General features: G+C 42.3%; 1 protein-coding gene across 1 annotated transcript in view; it reads left to right on the top strand.

Annotated features, from left to right (window-relative positions):
• The first annotated feature begins 7,013 nt into the window (after positions 1 to 7,013).
• prkcea (protein kinase C, epsilon a) overlaps positions 7,014 to 20,275 on the top strand; it is a 77,105-nt gene continuing 63,843 nt past the window's right edge. The window contains exon 1 of the mRNA XM_072668006.1: positions 7,014 to 8,238. Coding sequence (XP_072524107.1) covers positions 7,891 to 8,238 — 348 coding nt within the window. The 5' untranslated portion in view covers positions 7,014 to 7,890. The remainder of the gene's footprint in view (positions 8,239 to 20,275) is intronic.

The raw sequence follows: 20,275 nt of genomic DNA, 5'->3' as shown, positions 1-20,275 counted from the left end.
TCACATAGTAATAATATTAATCCATTTTACATCTGTTTTCATTTCCAAATATTTACTGTTGTTGACACTACCAAAACTATTGATTGATTGATCACTGTACTTTTTATTTTGATTATAATTGCATTTTTGGTACCAAAAGCATTATTGTGCTTGTTTTGGCCTTTCTTCTTGTTTAAATAATTTTTAATTTTTAATTATTTAAATTTTTTTAAGTGGGTTTTCATTTCATCAAAAATAATATGCATCATTTATTTATTCAGTATGGATTTACAAGCTCGGGTAAACTATTAATCAAAACCCAGCCTTTTTCCTTTTTGGAAGAGATATTTTTTTCTACTTGAGTCATTCTGTCTTTATGTCAAAAAAGACCACACATGTTTATACATCTAAGCCTTAGAATTGAGCCACTTCTCTGTCTTACTGGTGTCCACTTAGAAATGAAATCAATAAACCTTTGTGCTTCTCCAGCAGAGAGGAACTAATGCAGGCCAACACTGAAAACCCTAACTTTATTTGAAAGCCTCACAGAGGGATCTCTCTCACCTTTTAATAAAACCTTTCGCTTTGTCTCTGTTTGCTGTTAAGGGCCAGTTCTGCACTAATCAGAGGTGAAAACAGCTACAATAACTGTTACTCTGCTGAAGTACAGCATTAAAGTATTCATACTTTACGGGGTTTATTTTTTAATAACTTTTTTCAGTTTAGTGATGTTTGGTCACTATATTGTGGAAGCCATTAAGTAACATTCCCCAGACAAATCAGAACTCCTTCCACCTGTGATTGCCTGTTTGTACACATACTTTTAAAGGAGAGATGTGATTAGGGAACATCCGTATGGAGTAAAGTAGAGAAGTGATTAGGGAACGTCTGTATAGAGTAAAGAAAAGAAGTGATAAGGGAACCTCTCTGTGTAAAGTAGAGAAGTCATTAGGGGATTTCTCTGTATAAAGTAAAGTAGAGAAGTGGTTAAGGAACTTTATATGAGTTTATAAGGAGTTGAGAATTGATTAGGGAACCTCTATGTAAAGTAGAGAAGTGATTAGAGAATTTCTTTTTGGAGTGATTATGAAATACGTCTGTGTAAGGTAGAGATGTAATTAGGGAACTTATCTGTGTAAAGTAAAGTAGAGATGTAATTAGGGAACTTCTCTGTGTAAAGAAGACAAGTAATTAGGGAACTTCTGTATGAAGTAAAGTAGAGAAGTGATTTTGAAACGTATCTGTAAAGTAGAGAAGTGATTAGGGAACTTCTCTGTGTAAAGTAAAGTAGAGATGTGATTAGGGAACTTCTCTGTGTAAAGTAAAGTAGAGATGTGATTAGGGAAATTCTCTGTGTAAAGTAAAGTAGAGATGTGATTAGGGAACTGCTCTGTGTAAAGTAAAGTAGAGATGTGATTAGGGAAATTCTCTGTGTAAAGTAAAATAGAGAAGTGATTAGAGAACTTCTCAGTGTAAAGTAGAGATGTGATTAGGGAATTTCTCTGTGTAAAGTAAAGTAGAGATGTTATTAGGGGACTGCTCTGTGTAAAGTAGAGAAGTGATTAGGGAACTGCTCTGTGTAAAGAAGACAAGTAATTAGGAAACTTCTGTATGAAGTAAAGTAGAGAAGTGATTTGGAAACGTATCTGTAAAGTAGAGAAGTGATTAGGGAACTTCCCTGTGTAAAGTAAAGTAGATATGTGATTAGGGAACTGCTCTGTGTAAAGTAAAGTAGAGATGTGATTAAGGAACTGCTCTGTGTAAAGAAGACAAGTAATTAGGGAACTTCGGTATGAAGTAAAGTAGAGAAGTGATTTGGAAACGTATCTGTAAAGTAGAGAAGTGATTAGGGAACTTCCCTGTGTAAAGTAAAGTAGATATGTGATTAGGGAACTGCTCTGTGTAAAGTTAAGTAGAGATGTAATTAAGGAACTGCTCTGTGTAAAGTAAAGTAGAGAAGTGATTAGGGAACTGCTCTGTGTAAAGTAAAGTAGAGAAGTGATTAGGGGACTGCTCTGTGTAAAGACGACAAGTAATTAGGGAACTTCGGTATGAAGTAAAGTAGAGAAGTGATTTGGAAACGTATCTGTAAAGTAGAGAAGTGATTAGGGAACTGCTCTGTGTAAAGTAAAGTAGAGAAGTGATTAGGGAACTTCTCTGTGTAAAGAAGACAAGTAATTAGGGAACTTCTGTATGAAGTAAAGTAGAGAAGTGATTTGGAAACATATCTATAAAGTAGAGAAATGATTAGGGAACTTCTCTGTGTAAAGTAAAGTAGAGATGTGATTAGGGAACTGCTCTGTGTAAAGTAGAGAAGTGATTAGGGAACTTCCCTGTGTAAAGTAAAGTAGATATGTGATTAGGGAACTGCTCTGTGTAAAGTAAAGTAGAGATGTGATTAGGGAACTTCTCTGTGTAAAGTAAAGTAGAGATGTGATTAGGGAACTGCTCTGTGTAAAGTAGAGAAGTGATTAGGGAACTTCTGTATGAAGTAAAGTAGAGAAGTGATTTGGAAACGTATCTGTAAAGTAGAGAAGTGATTAGGGAACTTTTTTTAATTTAGTTTATAAGGAGTTGAGAATTGATTAGGGAACCTCTGTGTAAAGTAGAGAAGTGATTAGGGATTTTCTGTATGGAGGAGAGAAGTGATTAGGGAACAAAAAGTAGGTAGGTTATTAGAGAACCTCTGTATAAAAGTGTTTAGAGTACTTCTTTACTCTTTTCCTTTGTATTTTTATTCAATATGTGATGTGAGGAATACACTTTTAACAATTTAGTTTTTTACATTTTATATTTGTTAGAAGCAGTAGTAGTAGTAGTAGTATTTGACATTTTTCTTGAGTAAGGGATATTTGTGCATCTATCATCTCTGTTTCGAATGTATGTGTGTGTTTGCACACATGTTTGGTAGGCAAAACAGTGGGATAACAGCAAAGGCATTTGTCTTGTAATTGTTATTTTAATCAGAGCGCAATGAACAGTAAATATTGGTTTCAATATTTGGCCAAACAGCTCAGTGTGTGTATATTATGAAATATAACCCCATTTAAGGGCAAAGAGAAGAGCACCAGGGAAAGCATACCTCCCACAGCTTACGCACACACACTATTATGCAGCCTAGTGGCCAGTGTGTTTGTGATTATGATGGAAATATGACTAACTAGTTTGTGTTTCTGGCCTCAGTTGAACAAGATAGCGTTCATGAAGTTGCCAGATGGGAAACAAAGTTAAGACACCAGATTGGTACTTAAAGAAATGTTAAGCTAACAGAATCTCCAGTAAATATAATAACAATAATTAATAATAATAATGCATTGACTGCACCAATTAAAGGTTTATCCAAGCTTTATCCAATCCAAAAATGTTTAGGAACCTTTATTTTTAAAGATTTATATTTGTAGAGCTCTATTATTTAAATATCTGGGAGAACACAATAACTGATTGAATAGTTTTTTTTCCTCTACACCTTTAAAAGGAGTTACAGGTTCTACAGTAAAGACAAAGGTTATATACAGGACTCATATATGACAACATAAACAACCATTACCTGGTAAAATTGTTCTCTATGATGGAGGAACTGTTGTCTATGGTTCTGTAAAGAACCTTTACTTAACTGGTTTTACATTGCATCTAAGGGGTTCTGCAGATGTTTCATGTCAAAGAATACACAAGACAAATACACAAGAACACACAAGAAGAGCATCAGAAAAAGCTTATCTCACACACCTGCTAACACACTACCATTCCACTCCCTCTGCCCCTCCCATCCACACACACCACACACACAACCACCTTTTAGTCCTTTAGATTAGCTAAAGTGAAACCGTGAAGCTGATAAAGAATAGAGAACAAAAACAGAATTTGTTTCCCAACTCTCATTTCAGCCAGATCTGCCAGAACATTAGTACCTATTGCTTAATATTGAGTATGCTTAATATTGTGCCACCACTACAGATCTGACCACTCAAGGCATGTACTGCACAAGACCTCTGAAGTCCTGTACAGTGTGAGGTGGGGCCTCCATGGATCATGTCAATGAGTCTAAGGTGTTCATGGCCCTGTCACTGCTTGTCCATTCTGGGAGCACTTTTAGTAGATACTGACCACTGCGTAACAGAAAAAGACCTGTCTGATGTTTTGGAGGTGCTCTGACCCAGTGGGCTGTCATTCACAGTTTGGCTCTTGTCAGAGTGACTCATGCTTATGCTTGCCCGGTTTTCCTGCTTTTGACACATCACCTTCAAGAACTGTCTGCTCATGTACTGCTTAGCATGTGTAACCCACCTTTGACAGATGCAGCTTTAAGAGAAAGATAGTAGTGTCTACACTTATAGGTACCTTTGAATTTTTTGTCTATTTACAATAGCGAAGCACTTTTGTAAGTCACTCTGGATAAGAGTGTCTTCTAAATGCAGTAAATGTAAATGTAAATAATCAGTGGTTCTTATCTGTCAGTGGTGTTAATGTTACGGCTGTAGGGTGGTCTATAGTTACCTTCCACATTTTGTCATTTATTAGAGATAGAGAGAGAGATATAAGAGCATCCATCAATGCCACTTCTTGTTTCTTAAACCCCAAATCATACCCAACACCTCCCCCTTCAGGACATGAAAGTAAGTGATGTTAAATTTTAGCTGAAAATGAAAATCGGGTTGAAAACAAAACCCAATGTTGAGGTTTGTTTGGAAATTAAAGTCAAGTACCTGTCAACAGCCAACTTTGGGTTGACATCAAGCTGTCAACGTCTAGCGATGTTAAAATATCACATTGTGTGGACGTTAACATTTAGAGGTTTAGCAGTCATTGGGATTTGGTCACCATATAAACCAATTATGTCAATATGACATGACATGTTTGGAAGACGTCGGATGTTTGGAAGATGTTAGATTTTGGTTACTTAGCATCACATCTTAAGACCAACCAATGTCAAATTAGTCGTTGTCCTGACATTGAATTTTGGTCGCCTGATGTCACAACCTGCATTTAACCAGATACGTTAACGTCATATCAGCGTTAATGGCCAGCTGGGATAATTCAAGACACTTTTGATCTTCTACCTACTTTGGAGTGAATCACAGCTTATGCTAACCCAGATGAAGTTAAGAAGGCCTAACTAGATCAATCCGGTATCATCCTGCTGTGTGCATTGTTATTAATGAAGATGAATGTAGTTATATATTCCCACATATATTCACATTATATTCACACTTCCCAGACGAGACAAAACTCTGAATTAGAGAATGAGTATAGGAAACATGGAGGTTTCATTCCTCTCTCTGAGAGTGAACCACTGATGCCCTGGTGTTTCATTGTGCCTCTAAAATAGCACTTGTCAGTGCCACCCACTGAGATAATGCAACCACTGCATGAGTGACTGGAACCCATAGTACTAATGTGTCTGATTTTTCCCTTACAGGCTTATTTTCTCCAGGTAAGCTTTTCTTAATTCCTCAGAAAAGGACATTTGCTGCCAGCCGCCTGCTTGAAAACAAAATCTCCTGTTTTAAATAGCCATGCTGTTATCTCTGCCACTAGAGGTCAGTAAAGCACAGCCAAAGAGCACGAGCTGCTCTCAGTCCAGTGGTCAATGCTTTTATCAGCCGCATATGAAACCTGCCAACATGTCTTTTCAATATTCTATTCAGACTGATGAGCCCTCCAGCTGAATGTCCACACCTCCGTCTCCTCATCATTCAACCATGCAGATACAGGCTTCCTGGGTGCTGTTTTACATAGCAAGAAGGGGCTGAGTGATTCTGTGGCCTTCCAATTCCAGAGGGACCAAATCAGACTGCATCCTCTGGGATACTCAGTCTTGGAGGGTACTCCTAAATGCTAAGCAGAGCTTTTAATGAGTGCTAAGTAGCACCACCTGAGTGTTCTCCTAATAATCAGTGTATTGATCTCCTGATTAGCATTCCTCTGAACTGAGTTATTGTAAGTGCTATAGTTCCCCCTAAGACAAGCATACACAAGTATTGGGACACCTGCTCATTGTTTTTTCCGAGAACTGTCCATGGACGGCTTTCTACTAGATTGTTGGAGCATTGCTGAGAAGACTAGATTGCATGTTGAATGTTGGATGATCACCACATCACGTCGTCCCCAACTTCCCAACTCATCCTAAAAGTATTGGATGGAGCACCATCCATCATTCTTTAGAATGATGGCAGTTCCACTGCTCCACAGCTCAATGCTGGGGGGCTTTTTACCCCTCTAGCTCACACCTGGCAGCAAGTTCATGTTTATCTGCTCCAGAAAGTCCTATTATATTATCAGTACTACTTTACAGGGACTAGACAAGCTGTGTGTGTGTGTGTGTGAGTGTGTGCATTTGCATATTTGTCAGCAATGGGTGCAAAGTAGATGAATGCATTAATTACAGGGGGTGTCCACAAACATTTGGGCATATGGTGTATCTACACAGACACAACCCACCACACACTTATGTAATCCTTAGTATAATAAGGGATATGTTTGCGGTTCCTTAGTAAAAATGTAGAACCATGACAATGCAAGAACCATCTGATTGCCTTAAAGAACCATTAAAGAACTTAAAGAACCACTGACTGGTTCTTCACTACACTTTAAAATGGGTTCTTCAAGGGTTCTTCAGGAAAAGCAGAGGTTATATAAAGAAGGGTGACAACCTAAAGAACCTTGGCCTTTTTAATGGTTATTTTAAGGCGGGTTCTTTAAGGGTTCTTTAGTAAAAGCAAAGGCATGGGATGGAAGCTTATCTCACACACACCTTCTAACACACTACCATTCCAGCACTCAGACACAAACTCGCCCCTCAACACACACAGAAAAACACATAAGCTCTTCTCCGGCCGGTGTCTGTGTTTGTATGTATGTGTGTGTGCGTGCGCGCGCGCGCGCGTGTGTCCACACACTCCCCCATCCGGCCCAGGCTGGACGCGGCGCGGCTTAACCCAGCTGACGTGTTTTGCGCATTTCCTGCCCAGGCGTAGCGCAGGGAGGGAGGGAGAGTGAGGGAGACAGGGAGAGAGAGAGAGAGAGAGAGAGAGAGAGAGAGAGACGTAGAGAGGAGGAGGGAGAGGGAGGAAGGCTGCAGGAAGCGAGCGCAGCTCCAGCCCACTGCGCGCGCGGACACGGGCGGCTCAAAGAGCGCGGACGATCCTGCTGCCATCAGTACCATACAAACGCACACGCGCGCGCGCACTCTCACACACACACACACACACACACACACACACACGGATCAGCTACACACGGCTAAAGGCTGCCAGCAGTCCGTCAGGAGAAAGAGGGGGAGGAAGAGGATTGCCCCGACCGATGCCTGCGCGTTAAGGATCGGCTCATACACACACACACACACACACACACACACACTCTCTCTCTCTCTCTCACACACACACACACACACAACACCGCCCACTGGAAGACCTTCACGTTCGGAGCTATTTCCTCTGTACTGAGATCCAGGCGACCGGGAACAGTCGTTTTCCAGCTTTCATGTTCACGCGCGTTTCGTTTTAGGAGTATTCCCTAAGCTCGAGCTCTTGAGACTGATTATTTAGGATCTTGCAAGACGAGGATTCCTGCCTACGTTCAGACTCACCCAGCGGAGCACGAGACCACAATCAGGGAGCATCGAAGTCCCTGTTGCTTTGCTGCTGTTTTGAGCTCGAGCTCAGCTGGTTGTGTGTTTTCCCACCTGACCTGTAGTCTAGCCTGTAGTCTAGCCCAGTCTCGTGCATGTCGTAGGAGCTTTAAGCAGATTGACCAGACTGCAGAGCAGCATCCATCTACATGCATTGCTCCGCACTGCCGCTGCTGCTGCCGCCGCCGCTGCCGTGATGGTATCTGCCATGTGAACCGTTAGGATTACACGACGCTCTTTGGGTGCAACCGGTTGCATTCGTTTGCACGGCGCTCGCGCTCATCATGGTGGTGTTCAACGGCTTGCTGAAGATCAAGGTGTGCGAGGCGCTGGACCTCAAGCCCACCCCGTGGTCGCTCCGCCACGCCGTGGGCGCCCGCACGCAGGGCTTCCTTCTGGACACCTACATCGCCCTGAACGTGGACGACTGGCGCGTGGGCCAGACCTCCACCAAGCAGAAGACCAACAGCCCCGCGTGGAACGACGAGTTCGTCACCGAGGTCTACGACGGCAAGAAGATCGAGCTGTCCGTCTTCCACGACGCGCCCATCGGCTACGACGACTTCGTGGCCAACTGCACCATCCAATTCGAGGACCTGCTGCAGAACGGCAGCCGCCACTTCGAGGACTGGGTGCGTAAATCCTAAAAGACGAGCAGAGAGAGAGAGATGGGGTCAAGCCCAGTGCAGTGGGGGTTTCCCCCTGGTTGGCAACCAGCCAAGGATGGCTCATCTGCAGATGAGAGCTGTGTTCCTATATTTCTGTCAAATCTGGACCTAGGTAATTGGTGCAAATGGTTCTTTGAACGAGGCCATAGAAGAACCACTTTTAATGAGCATAAACCTGTTAAAGGTCTGAAGAACCATCAGTTGGTGCAAAGGTTCCACACACTCACATCTCTATTGCAAACATGGTTCGTTATAGAGCCAAAGGAAGTTCTCTATGGCAAATCACCTTTATTTTTAAAGGAAGGCCCGTCTATTTAAATGGAAGATTACACAATCTGAGATCAGTTTCCATGAAGGATGCACCAATATGATGATGGGAATAGTGGACAGATGCTGGTATCTGTAATTGTTAATGTACGAAGGCCTAAGCTCTTGAAAATAAAGGTGCCACAACGGATCTTTGAGTGTTGCCATAGAAGAACCATGTTTGTACAGACGTGTGAGTGTGAAGAACCTCTAAATTGGTAAAGAACCTTTACATTAAGTGAAGGTTCTTGATACCTTTAAAAGGTTATTTACCTTTACACTTTTAGTTACACTAAAAACACTATATGTCCAAATGTTTGTGGACACCCCTTCTAATCAGTGCATTCAACTACTTCTCTGGAGCAGATAAACATGAACCTATCGGCTCCATGTCTATAGGTGTACAATACCTCCTTAACATTGAACTGTGGAGCAGTGGAAGAGCTGTGTTCTCTGGAATGATGGTGCTCCATCCAATATGTTTGGGATCCAACATTCTAACCTCACTCTTGTTGAATGCAATCAGATCCTCACAGCAGTGCTCCAAAATCTAGTAGAAAGCCTTCCCTGGACAGTAGAGACTGTTCCTCCAGCAAAAGCAGGATAAACTCTTATTGAATACCCTTGATTTCAGAATGAACAGGTGTCCCAATACTTTTGTCCATACATTGTATGTCTTCAAAATTCAGGTTGAATTATTGGTCAAAAGTAAACATCTGTCTGATGTTGACAGTTGTCTTTTAAAAAGCAAATATCTGCTCATACGATAGCATTCTTTCCTACTTTCCAGGCTCGTATCCTGTAGTCCACCTGTTCTGAGTCAGAGTCATATCGTTAGCTAATTATGAGACATTTGATCAAGTGAATCAGGAAAGTTAACCTGAATCAAGTTCGTAACATGATAATAGATCTGCTCTGTTATAAAGGCTCTAAAAGGGTCTCTGTTGAAGTGTCAAAGTAGGGGGCTCATCGGTTCCAATTTAGAAGGACAGCAAGGTGATATTCTTGCTTTTACCTGCCAACTGAACCTGCTTATTAAAAAATGAGTTTAATAAGGTTTGTTTGACCCCGTTTACACCCAGTTACTTCAAGTAACTAGTATCAACTGTTCTAATAAGATTTTAGCCACATGCCTTCACACATGGAAGTCAAATGAAGTGGTTTGAGTAATCAGATTGCTGTCTGTCTTATGTGGCTTGTCCCCATACAGATAAAATCCCGCTGCTCGAGAAGCATAAAGTCACAAGGTGTAAACAGGGCCTTTGAGAAAGTAATCCACTAAACTGGACTGAACATCAGACCCCTTTCAGGACTGGAACTGATGACCCCTGCTATAAAGAATCACTACTGGATCCCCAGTTCTGTAGGACCCCCTGCCCTGCACATTTTAGTGGTTTCCTGCTATAACACACTACCTTCAGCTCAGGAAGGGCTTGTTCATTAGCTGATTATCTAGATCTGGAGGTGTGTTGGGGGCAGGGTAAACACTACAATGTGCAGAGCAGGGGGTCATCCAGGACCAGGGTTGGGAACCAGTGCCCTAAATAACCTTTTTTGCCCTTTCAAGGCATTTTATTAAATGAAATGAGGAACCTTTCAGAGTAGAAACTTCATAATGTACAGTCATATACCATTCAAAGGCCTTCCGTAGAGCTACAGCTTGAGGCCAAGCACTATTTCAAATTTTTTTGTTGTTGTTTCAGAACATGACTTGAGAATTAGCTAATAATAGGATTCAGGTGGGCCACAAAACTGGAGTGAGGAACCGCATGAGAATGGAAAGGTGGGAGAGGATGGGTGTGCATTTAAAGAGTGACATGCAGTCGAGGTTTGTTCTGAACTGTGTGTTCTGTCAGCCAGGCATCCATGTAGCGTTGATCCGATTGCAAAAATGGCAGTTTGCCACACTCTTGCTTGGAGTGTGTCCTCATGGCAAAAAAAATGGGTTAGGACTTGCTGAGCACAGAAAGTACAGATTACATGAGCTTCCATCCTACACATACAGCATAGCTCTTAGACCTATAGTATTAAGCTATCAGAACATGAGGCCTACCACTAGGTGTTAAAAAGCTCTGGAGTAGGGTTGTATGGCAAATGCCTTCTATCTTAGGTTAAAACACTGAAAAGAATGATGAAGCTTTGTCATATCAAGTTCCTTGAAACGTCCTATCTAATCTTAGCACAACACTGGCACATTGACAAGACACTATAAATTGTAAGCTTTTGTTGAATATCTGCGATAACTGGTCTCAGCTTGTGTTACAGTGGCTTGAGGTTCCAGGCAGCAGGAAAAATAACGTAGAATGAGATGGACCACATTTGCATTATAAACATGCCTGGAATGACGAGCCGCTGCGGTGTTATATAATCTAGCTCCAGCCGAGGGGCTACAGTGAGGAACACTCTCATGTTCTCACATTAGGCACCCAGGGAAAGGTCAGAATGTATTGATCATGTTCCTGTATTGGTAAGGCTTCCCCCTCTCTGCGTTGGCAGCTTGCTCTGCAAATGTGTCAAGTGAGAGAGCGAGGGGAGGAAATCAATTTCATCTCTGCACTCCCCCATCGTTCGTGTCCACTAACACATCTCTCTTTGAAGCAGCCAGCCCAGCATCTCCCTTGCTGCCTGCCTGTCTTCCCTACTTTGATCAAGGCTACTCCTTGAAGGACTTTTTTTTTTTTTAAGGATTTTAAGTAGTTGAGTATTTTCTTGCGTGACTGCATGCATACATTAGCACCTGTCCTTTGAAACACATTGAGAACACTGGATAGCATGAGCTGGGCTGCAAAGCTCCTTGTTTGTTTTTGCTGGGTAACTTTGAGGAACTCTTGGCTGGGCTTATTTGAAAGAGTGCACAGGCTAAAGCATTCAGCATATTGCAGCTGAACCATACATGAGCATTCTTGTTGGAAGACAGCAAAAATCAGTCTTTCAGACAAGCAGGATTTGTCAGTGTTAGTCAGCTATGCGCACTAGAGCCAAGTTCTTCCTAGCCAGGATAAACAGTGTAGGTGGTGGTGGGCCAGCACGCCCCTACATTTGGCCAGTGGTGCATGTGGCTAGACGTCTACAGACAAAGCCCACATTGCTCAACATTGAGAGCTCCTCAAATGCAGCACACATAGATACTCCCACACACAAATGAACAGGTAGTTGTCCGATTCTGATAAAATTATTTTATTTTACCTGTCTTTTATTTTTAAAAGAGTGATACATAATAATATAAAGTATAATACAGTTAACTGTAATCATGGGGTTCATCCCAATTGCATAATAATCAGTAATACTAATTAGTTACTGAGTATGTAGAATGTAATATAGACAGAAATGGCCAAATATTCACAATTCATACTGAGAACAAGTCTGTTTTTAAATGTGGTTTTGATGGACACTCGTATCCTAAAATGCAGTGTGAAAGGAAAGGGAGGATCTACTCATGTCTGGAGCAATTATAAAAAAATGTCGGATAGCAATGTAGTGGTGTATGTTGGCATAGCAACACTTCATCACTTCATGTCAGTAGGAAACAGGTTAAAATGTTAATATTTGGTGTACGAGCCTGTATATAGCATTTACCTTATAGTATAAGTGTGTAGTACACAATTGGGACGCAGCCTTACATTAAATATCATATCGCTCTGATGTAACTAGCATGTGAGCATTTGGTTATTGTGTAAGCTTGCTGGCTAGGGCTAACATATTAGCTGGTAGGTGGAGCATTGGTTTGGGACGCTATAAAGGACAGCTTATTGTGTTGAATGCCCTTTTTTATGTTTTAACGTTATAACAAAGGGCACATTTGAGCTATTTTAAAATTATATGAAATTGAGATGCTGTTGCATGAATTTTGCACACCTAATAAATCAGGGGTCTTAAACTCCAGTGCTGAACTGCCCGAGTCCTGTACAGGTAGTAGATTTTCCTACTCCAACACGCGGAGTTCAAGTTGGCTGTAAATTGCCATGTTTAGTTCAGGATACTCACCACACTGTGCAGGACTCTGTACCTCCAGATCCCTGTAATAAATATCTTATATGTGTTTAAATGTATAAAGGATTTAAATTCAATTTAAAACACACAAAACATATATAGTTTGGGGAGCTTGGTAGCACCAGGTACTGTGTGTGCTGTACCGCTCCAGGAGACTGGGGTTGTGGGTTCGATCCTTGCTCTGGTCTCACCCTATTAGGAGTAAACTTTAAGTGAATTGACCATGCTAAATTGCCCCCATAGGAGTGACTGAATGGGCGTACCTGTGGTTCCCTGCAATGGTATAGTGTCCTGTCCAGGGGCTATCCCTGCCTTGCGCACACTGATTCTTAGGCTCACCGTGAACTTGACCAGGAAAAAGCATTCACATTTACATCTATGGCATTTGGCTGACGCTAGTGACTCATATTGGAGTCATATTACACAGATAGACCAGTGCAGCGTTAGGAGACTTGCTCGTGGACTGTTACTGGTGTGGGATGGTGTGGGTGTCCTGCTGGGGAACCGAACCCCAGTCTGTCACAAGGAGGGTGGCGTTGTTACCCACTACGTTACGCCAACCAAAGAAACGTTTAGATGATACAAGGATATTTATTGATTCATTCGTCTCATTTGCTTATTCCTGGTTAGAGTAGTGGTGGGTTCGAAGACAAGAATTACTGGGCACAATGCAGGAATACCCCCTGAACAGGGCACCAGTCTCTATAGTTTTTAGATCTCTAAAACACTTTAGTTTAAAAAACAACTGCTATGTAATTGCTGCATGAGGTCAGTCATTTTTGGGTCCAGTCATCAGTGGGCTCCATTCCGATCATTTATTTCAAGTGTGGAAGTACTTGAAATTAGCACAAACCAAAAAGGTGGTCTGTGCATTGGGCAAAGTTTCGATGGCACCACACAGGCGCAATTCTGGACTGAAACGAGAAAATCACCATAACTGTTGTCTCCTCATGTTCATTAATCATTAGTAGGGAAGCTTTTTAAATCAGTTGATCTTGTAGCCTCTAAATGCACTCTTTATTAAATGAATAATATCTGCCTGCTTAGAATTTCCACTGAATACATGTAATGAAAATGCTAGGGCTTGAATCTGGGCTTTTAAGTTGATTGACAGTGCTGGTGTGTGTGTGTGTTTGTTGACATTGGACTTGATGGGATAGTAACTATATCTAATTATTTGACTTCATCCATTATTTTGTGTAGGGAATGCCATAAATACCCCACTGCACTGCTGACCATCACACTGGACTTTGTCGTGTAAACCTACATTACATTTCATGCTGAAGTTTTTGGTGCCAAAAGAAAAGGAATTTAACTTTTTAAAGGAAAATAAATTATCAAGATGAATCGACTCATCGATTAGTGGCATGAGAACGAATGCATTAAATGTACGATTGCCTTCAAAGCAGTTGTTTCTCAGAAACAAGAAGCTGTTGGTGTTGTGACCATATTACTTCTCAGTTGGTGTGTCCTGACTGTCCCACAGACAAAAAACAACTACACATGATGTTGAATGTTGCAATACCACAGGGGTTTCCACACTTGCTGTAGACCAGTGTGGGCTGTTCTGTCTGGGTGCACGAGTTGCATGAAAAAGCACTACGCTTTGTCTCACTCAGGGTCGGTGGCGAATGGGTTATGAGCAGCACATGTCGGCTGCCTCTGTAGAGTCCAGCCATGGGGGTAATTGGAGCCGGGTTGCCATGTCTTTGTGGATGTGTCTCAGACAGCCGCACGACTTGGCCTCCTGTCTTTTTTCATGTGAGGCAGGAAGGACTTAAATAATTCACAGGCCTTCCATCAGGCACTTTCTGGAGCTCTTGTCTCAAGCCTTCGGCCCACAACCACGACGGCCACTGCCCCTTGCTTCTGATTTTATCAGCACTGAGAGCTCCTTATCTGGAAGCCTACTGGTTTCCTCACTTACCATGCCTTCAGCACAACGTCTTCTGTAAGGGGCATTGGAGAGAGAGAGGGTGTGTTTGTGTTTGTGTGTGTGTGAAAGAGATGCTTCTGCTGGCAGACCTCAAGTGGTAAAGGGGGGATCGCCCATCTTTCACCACTGCCACCCACTAACTTTATTTCTTTGTTTGGTCCATTCGCTCTCCTTCCTAGTATTGTCCTCCGTCTGCTGTCCTATTACCTCTCTCACCCCTCTCTCTCCCGAGCTTCCTTCCTGTGTATTTCCATTATTTCTTTTTCAGATAACTTCTACCTTTTATAATTTTCCAGACTTTGTGCTCCTTTATCTCTCTGCCCATTATGATGAGCTCCAGGTCTCCATTGGAATGCTTACACAGCATTTCACTGTTGATCACAAGGGGGTTGCTTTAGCTACAGATGAAGGCATTAGATATGACGACCCGCTGCTCGTCTAATGCTCTTCCATTCCATTACCTACCGAGGCTTGCCTTACAGTGATCGATTGCACTCAGAATGCTTTAACACATTTCTGCCCAGCAGCGTCGTCAGTGCTTCCTGGCCACTGCTCCGTGACCTCCTGAGCAAATAGGGCAGGCCGAGCAGGAGACTTCAACCCCTCCTTCCTCGTTGGCACATGGTTGCCATGGTAATGCATGTCACTGTCTTGCCAAGGCAGAGTTTGTCAGAGCTGGGTGTTAATAAGAGTCCCCACCTGCCTGAGCAGAAGAACCTGTACACACACTTGCCAATCCCAAGTGCTGGTTTTAACCTTGCAAAAAGTAGGCCTGCATCTAACGGCAGTTTCTATAACCAATCAGCCAATTAACGTCTGTTTAGTAATGCAAACCCATAAAAAAATTTGTGGTTTCTTCTCCTTATCTCGTTTATGAATGCCACTTCACCATATGAAAAGTCGGGTGAGGTTGCACTAAGATCAGATTATGATCGGATCACTTAAAAATCGCTTAAAGAGGCCAATCTTGCCCAGTTTCACATACAGTACACTCACCGAAGCACCACACACTTCCACAAATGAAGTTAAACCTCTGGTGTTGTATCCAAAGGAATGACAGTTAAGTTCCACGAGGAACTTCGGCAAGAGGTCTGCTTCATGTCTAGTCAGATACCTCTTTTAAATGGTCCGCCTATATAGATAATTATTGCTGTGCTAATATGAATACAGTCCAAATGCAACACATATGACACTTGAAGCCATTTGTGAAGGTGTTTCACCAATCCCCCTGCTGTGCTCTCCCCTAGACAAGGGAGGCCGGGCGGCCGTACAGCAGCAGTAATTAGTGATAGGAAGTGACTCGCTGGGAGGCCACATCTGCTGCTCTCCTCAATAGTTCCTCTCCTCATTTCCTTCACATTATTGTCTTTTAATACTACTCTTCCATATGTGCCATATGTGTCTGTTTGCATGTCTTTGCAGTGGCTGATGGTTTTCATTGTCTACAGGTGTCAGATGCTCAGTTCTACAGTCCACAGTTTCCCTCTGTAGACCAGTCTTCTCAGCTTATTCGCGTGTTTCTTCCAGGCATTTGGAGAAATGGATTGGGTTTTAACAGTGTGTTAAATGGCTAGGGATAGGTGTGTGGTGTGACCTTTTTATTAGTTTAGCCATTGAGCAGCTTTCCCGCTGAGTGTGGGTGTGTGCCAGGGGTAACGTGAGTGTTGGTTGTGTCAGTGTCACATGCTGCGCTGTAGCGAAGCTCAGGGCTTGTTCAGCTTGGAGAAAAGGAACAAAGGGGGTGACATATGAGTGCTAACGTACTCCAGTAAAAAAACACTCGAGCTGCACGCCTGTCTGCATGACCCCATTGCATTCACACACTGCTAAGCACACTCATACATGCTCATGTTCAATAAAAAATACTAATGCAGGTGGACAAATCCACACATGTGCAATCAAGCATGTACGTGGTAGCTTTTTTTCTCAACTAGCCATTCAGATTTACTCATTACTGACGATCATGGTCCATTCAAGCCCACTCTTCCCCTTGCTTAACATACACACGCAGATCTTCACCGTCGGAACTTGTTCCCAGTCCGGGCAGCTGCTAGGCTGTTGCTAAGAGGCTGCTATGGTATTCCAGTTTATTTCTATGTTGTTGCTAGGTAGTTACTATGATATCCCCAGTGTTTTTTAACAAAGTAAATGTTAGGTGGTTGCTAGATGCATGCTGTGATGTCCATAGGTTGTTGCTATGGTATCCCCGGCAAAGTGGTTGCTATGGTATCTCTAAAATGGTTCTAAAGTGTTGCTAAAAGTTTGCTAGATGGGTGCTTTAGTGTCGCAGGGTGATTGCTATGTAGTATTTCAGGAGCTTGGTAGTTGTTAGACAGTTGTTATGACATCCTGAGTGGTTGCTCAACTGTTGCTGTGGTACCCCATGTGGTTGGTTGAGTGTCACTAGTGCATTTGTATCATTGTGACATGACGGGGTTGCACTCAGATGAAAAAAAAAACTGCAAAAATGTGTTGCTATGCAGCAATTAAAGCAGTATAGGAACCTTAATAGCCCAATCGGACCAAACAATCTGCAGTTGGAACAGTGTTCATATCTTGGAAACATACAGCATGAAATAAACATAATACCTCAAACCCCATAGTATATCCCTACAGAGATGTAGGCAGAGATGGAGAGTTGTTACGGGGGGAGAGGTGTTGGCATTGTGGGGAGCAACACTGAGGCAAGGACTCGTCATTGACCCACTTTTCGCGCAGCACTCGCAGCATTGCACTCATGCTGCGCTGCATTCTGACCATGTGGACGAGCCAGGCACTCCCACCATCTTCATCAGTGCCATCATCATCTCTGCAGGGGCCTGAAACCAGCCCAGTGCCTCTCAGCACCCCATTCACACACACAGGACATTCACACATACACCCACACACTGAAACCACCAGATTGTGTGTGTATGTGTGTGTCTATGTTTTTGTATACTTTCGGGACCGAAATGTCCTGACTATCTAGAATGTCAGGGGTACCCTACACTCTAAAGAAAACTGGTTCTATATAGTGTTTGATTTGTAACAGAAGTGGAACTAGACCTATTATTCCACCAATGTGAGGAACCCTTTACATAGAACCATTGACGTTACTAAAGAACCCTTGAAAAAACCCTTTTGTTTTAAGAGTGCTTTTCCGAAAGCTTATACACCGTATGTCCAAATGTTTGTGGACACCCCTTCTAATGAATGCATTGAGCTACTTTGAGTTGCACCCCTTGCTGACACGTATGGGCAAATGCGAACACACACACATGCAGCTTGTCTAGTCCCTGTAGAGAAGTACTGCTAGTAGAATAGGACTCTCTGGAGCAGATCAACATGAACCTACAAGTGAGCTTTCGTTCAGCCAATCTGTGGTGAGCAGATTGTTATCCTACTAACTAAGCCGTCTTCTCTCTCCTGATTCAGAGCAGATTAGTTGTAATGGTCATGCTGATGTTTTTATCATTTATTTAATGGTTGATATAAAATTGTGCACAGAGTTCACTTTGTCTGCCACCCTGTCAGCAAACAGAATTTTGTATTGGATCAATTTTTGATTTTAAAATAATGCATGATGTGATCTACGTAAATGTAGCACCATCTGCACTACTCAGACAACTTTCGCTACTCCCTGCCTCTGGTAATACTGTATGCCAGTATGATATTTTGAGATGATATCACGGTATGAAAATTGTGGATACTGCCCAACCCTAAGGGTAGCTGTGTTCTTTGGAATGATGGTGCTACATCCATTACTTTAGACAGTTACTTCAACAAAAGCAGGATGAACTCTGTTTTAATACCCTTGATTTCGGATAAAACAATAAACAAGCAGGTGTCCCAATACTTTGGCCTATATAGTGTAGCTAGTGTGTGAGGTTAGGGCACATGTGTTGTTCCCAATGTTGTGCTTTAATAATGTTGAGTGCTCTTAACTGAGACTGGACACTCTATAATATTAACGTAGGGCTTGTTTTCAGTCAGTGATTGCGTCAAATCAAGACACACCTGGTAATTACATTTATGTATTACGTACACCATGCAGCACAATCCTACCATTTTTGATTCCCTAAAGTAACTTTCAGTGGAAGGTTTCGTAAAGGATCAGTTTGCAAATGGGATGTGTGAGTGAAGCCCCTTTTAAAGTTTAAAGACACATGATGTACAGCAGTGGTTCTCAATTGTGGTCCCAGAACACCACTGCCCTCATGTTGTAGTGTTTTCTGTGCTCTAACACACCCAGTTCACCTCTGAAAGAACTTGTTCACTAATTTATAAGTTGGATCAAATGTGTTGGGGAGGAAGAAAAGCTCTAAAATGTGCAGAGCAGGGGCACTTTAAGACTAGGATCGAGGACCTTTGGTGTTTTGTACCAATTCAAGGCCATTACAAGAACCATTTCGATCTTTAAAAATAAAGGTGCTTCATACTGTTCTTGTAGTAACACCATAAAGAAACACAAGTTTGTAATGGTTTGTAATGTGAGGAACCTTTACAAGCTTTAAAAAACTTGCTATAAGGGTTTTTCACACTCACATATTTTAAAAAGGAAGCTTTCGCTTTAACAACGTGGACACAAAAAACACATACATTATAGCAACTATATGGACAAAAGTATTTGGACACCTGCACATTCATTGTTTCTTCTGAAATCAAGGGTAATAAAAATGAACAGGCATTAACTGTCTCTACTGTCCAAGAAAGCTTTCTGCAAAAATTTGGAGCATTGTCATAAGGATTTGATTGCATTCAGAGGCGAGAGCATTAGTGAGGTCAGGATGTTGAATGATCATGATCACCACCCCACCTCACCTCCCACTCCCAACTCATCCCAAAAGTAGTGGATGGAGCACCAGCCATCATTTCAGAGAACACAGTCCTACAGCTCCACAGATTAATGCTGGAAGGTCTTCATACCCCTCTAGCCCATGCCTGGCATTTGGCATGGTGCCAATAGGTTAATGTTTATCTGTTCTAGAGAGACCTACTCTATTGGCAAACTATTGACAAAAAAGCTCTGTGTGTGTGTGTGCATATGCAGCTTAAAGTAGCTGAATGCATTCATTACAGGGGGTGTCCACAAACATGTGGACATATAACGTACCTCTGGGATGTCTAATAGTCCTGTTTGGTCTTGTCTCGGCAAAGAAGCCTCCCAGAATTGTGTCTACTCCTCTGCTGCTATTTTAGTCAGGTCAGGCTTCACTTTTTTTGTGGTTATTTACAGAATTAAAGCCTCGGAGCCCCACAGGAAGGAGTATTTATTCAAACACAATTCCAATCAGAACTTCAAAGGAGCCCATTATTGCAGTGTGTCATAAATTATGCAAAATTAGCCCCGGTGTGTTCTCTGATTAATAATTCATACAGCCCAGACAGTCTCACTCAGTGTGTTTGAGCACTGGATGTGTGCATGCGAGGGTACAAATGTGTTCTGAATGCCTCAGATTGTGTGTATATAAGAGAGTGCATTTGTGTGTGTGTGTGCGCGCATGTGTCTATGTGTGTGTGTTTGTGTGAGAGAGAGAGTGTGAATGGGTTCCAGGCATGCTGCCCTGTCTTTATACTGAGAGTGTGCTGTTGACAGATGGACGTGGGAGGGCTGTTACTGAGCTCAAACTGTCCTAGAGAGCAAGAGAGAGAGAGAAAGAGAGAGAGAGAGAGAGAGAGAGATGGATGCAAGGAGAGAGAGAGAGAGAGATGGATGCAAGGAGGGAGAGAGAGGAGTTTGTGCAAAGGGAGAGGTGCATTGAGGGGGAGGAGAGGGAGAAAAAAGAAAGG

This window comes from Salminus brasiliensis, chromosome 22 (genome assembly GCF_030463535.1).
Source record: "Salminus brasiliensis chromosome 22, fSalBra1.hap2, whole genome shotgun sequence".
NCBI lineage: Eukaryota > Metazoa > Chordata > Actinopteri > Characiformes > Bryconidae > Salminus > Salminus brasiliensis.
This window is presented reverse-complemented; position numbering and strand designations above follow the sequence as displayed.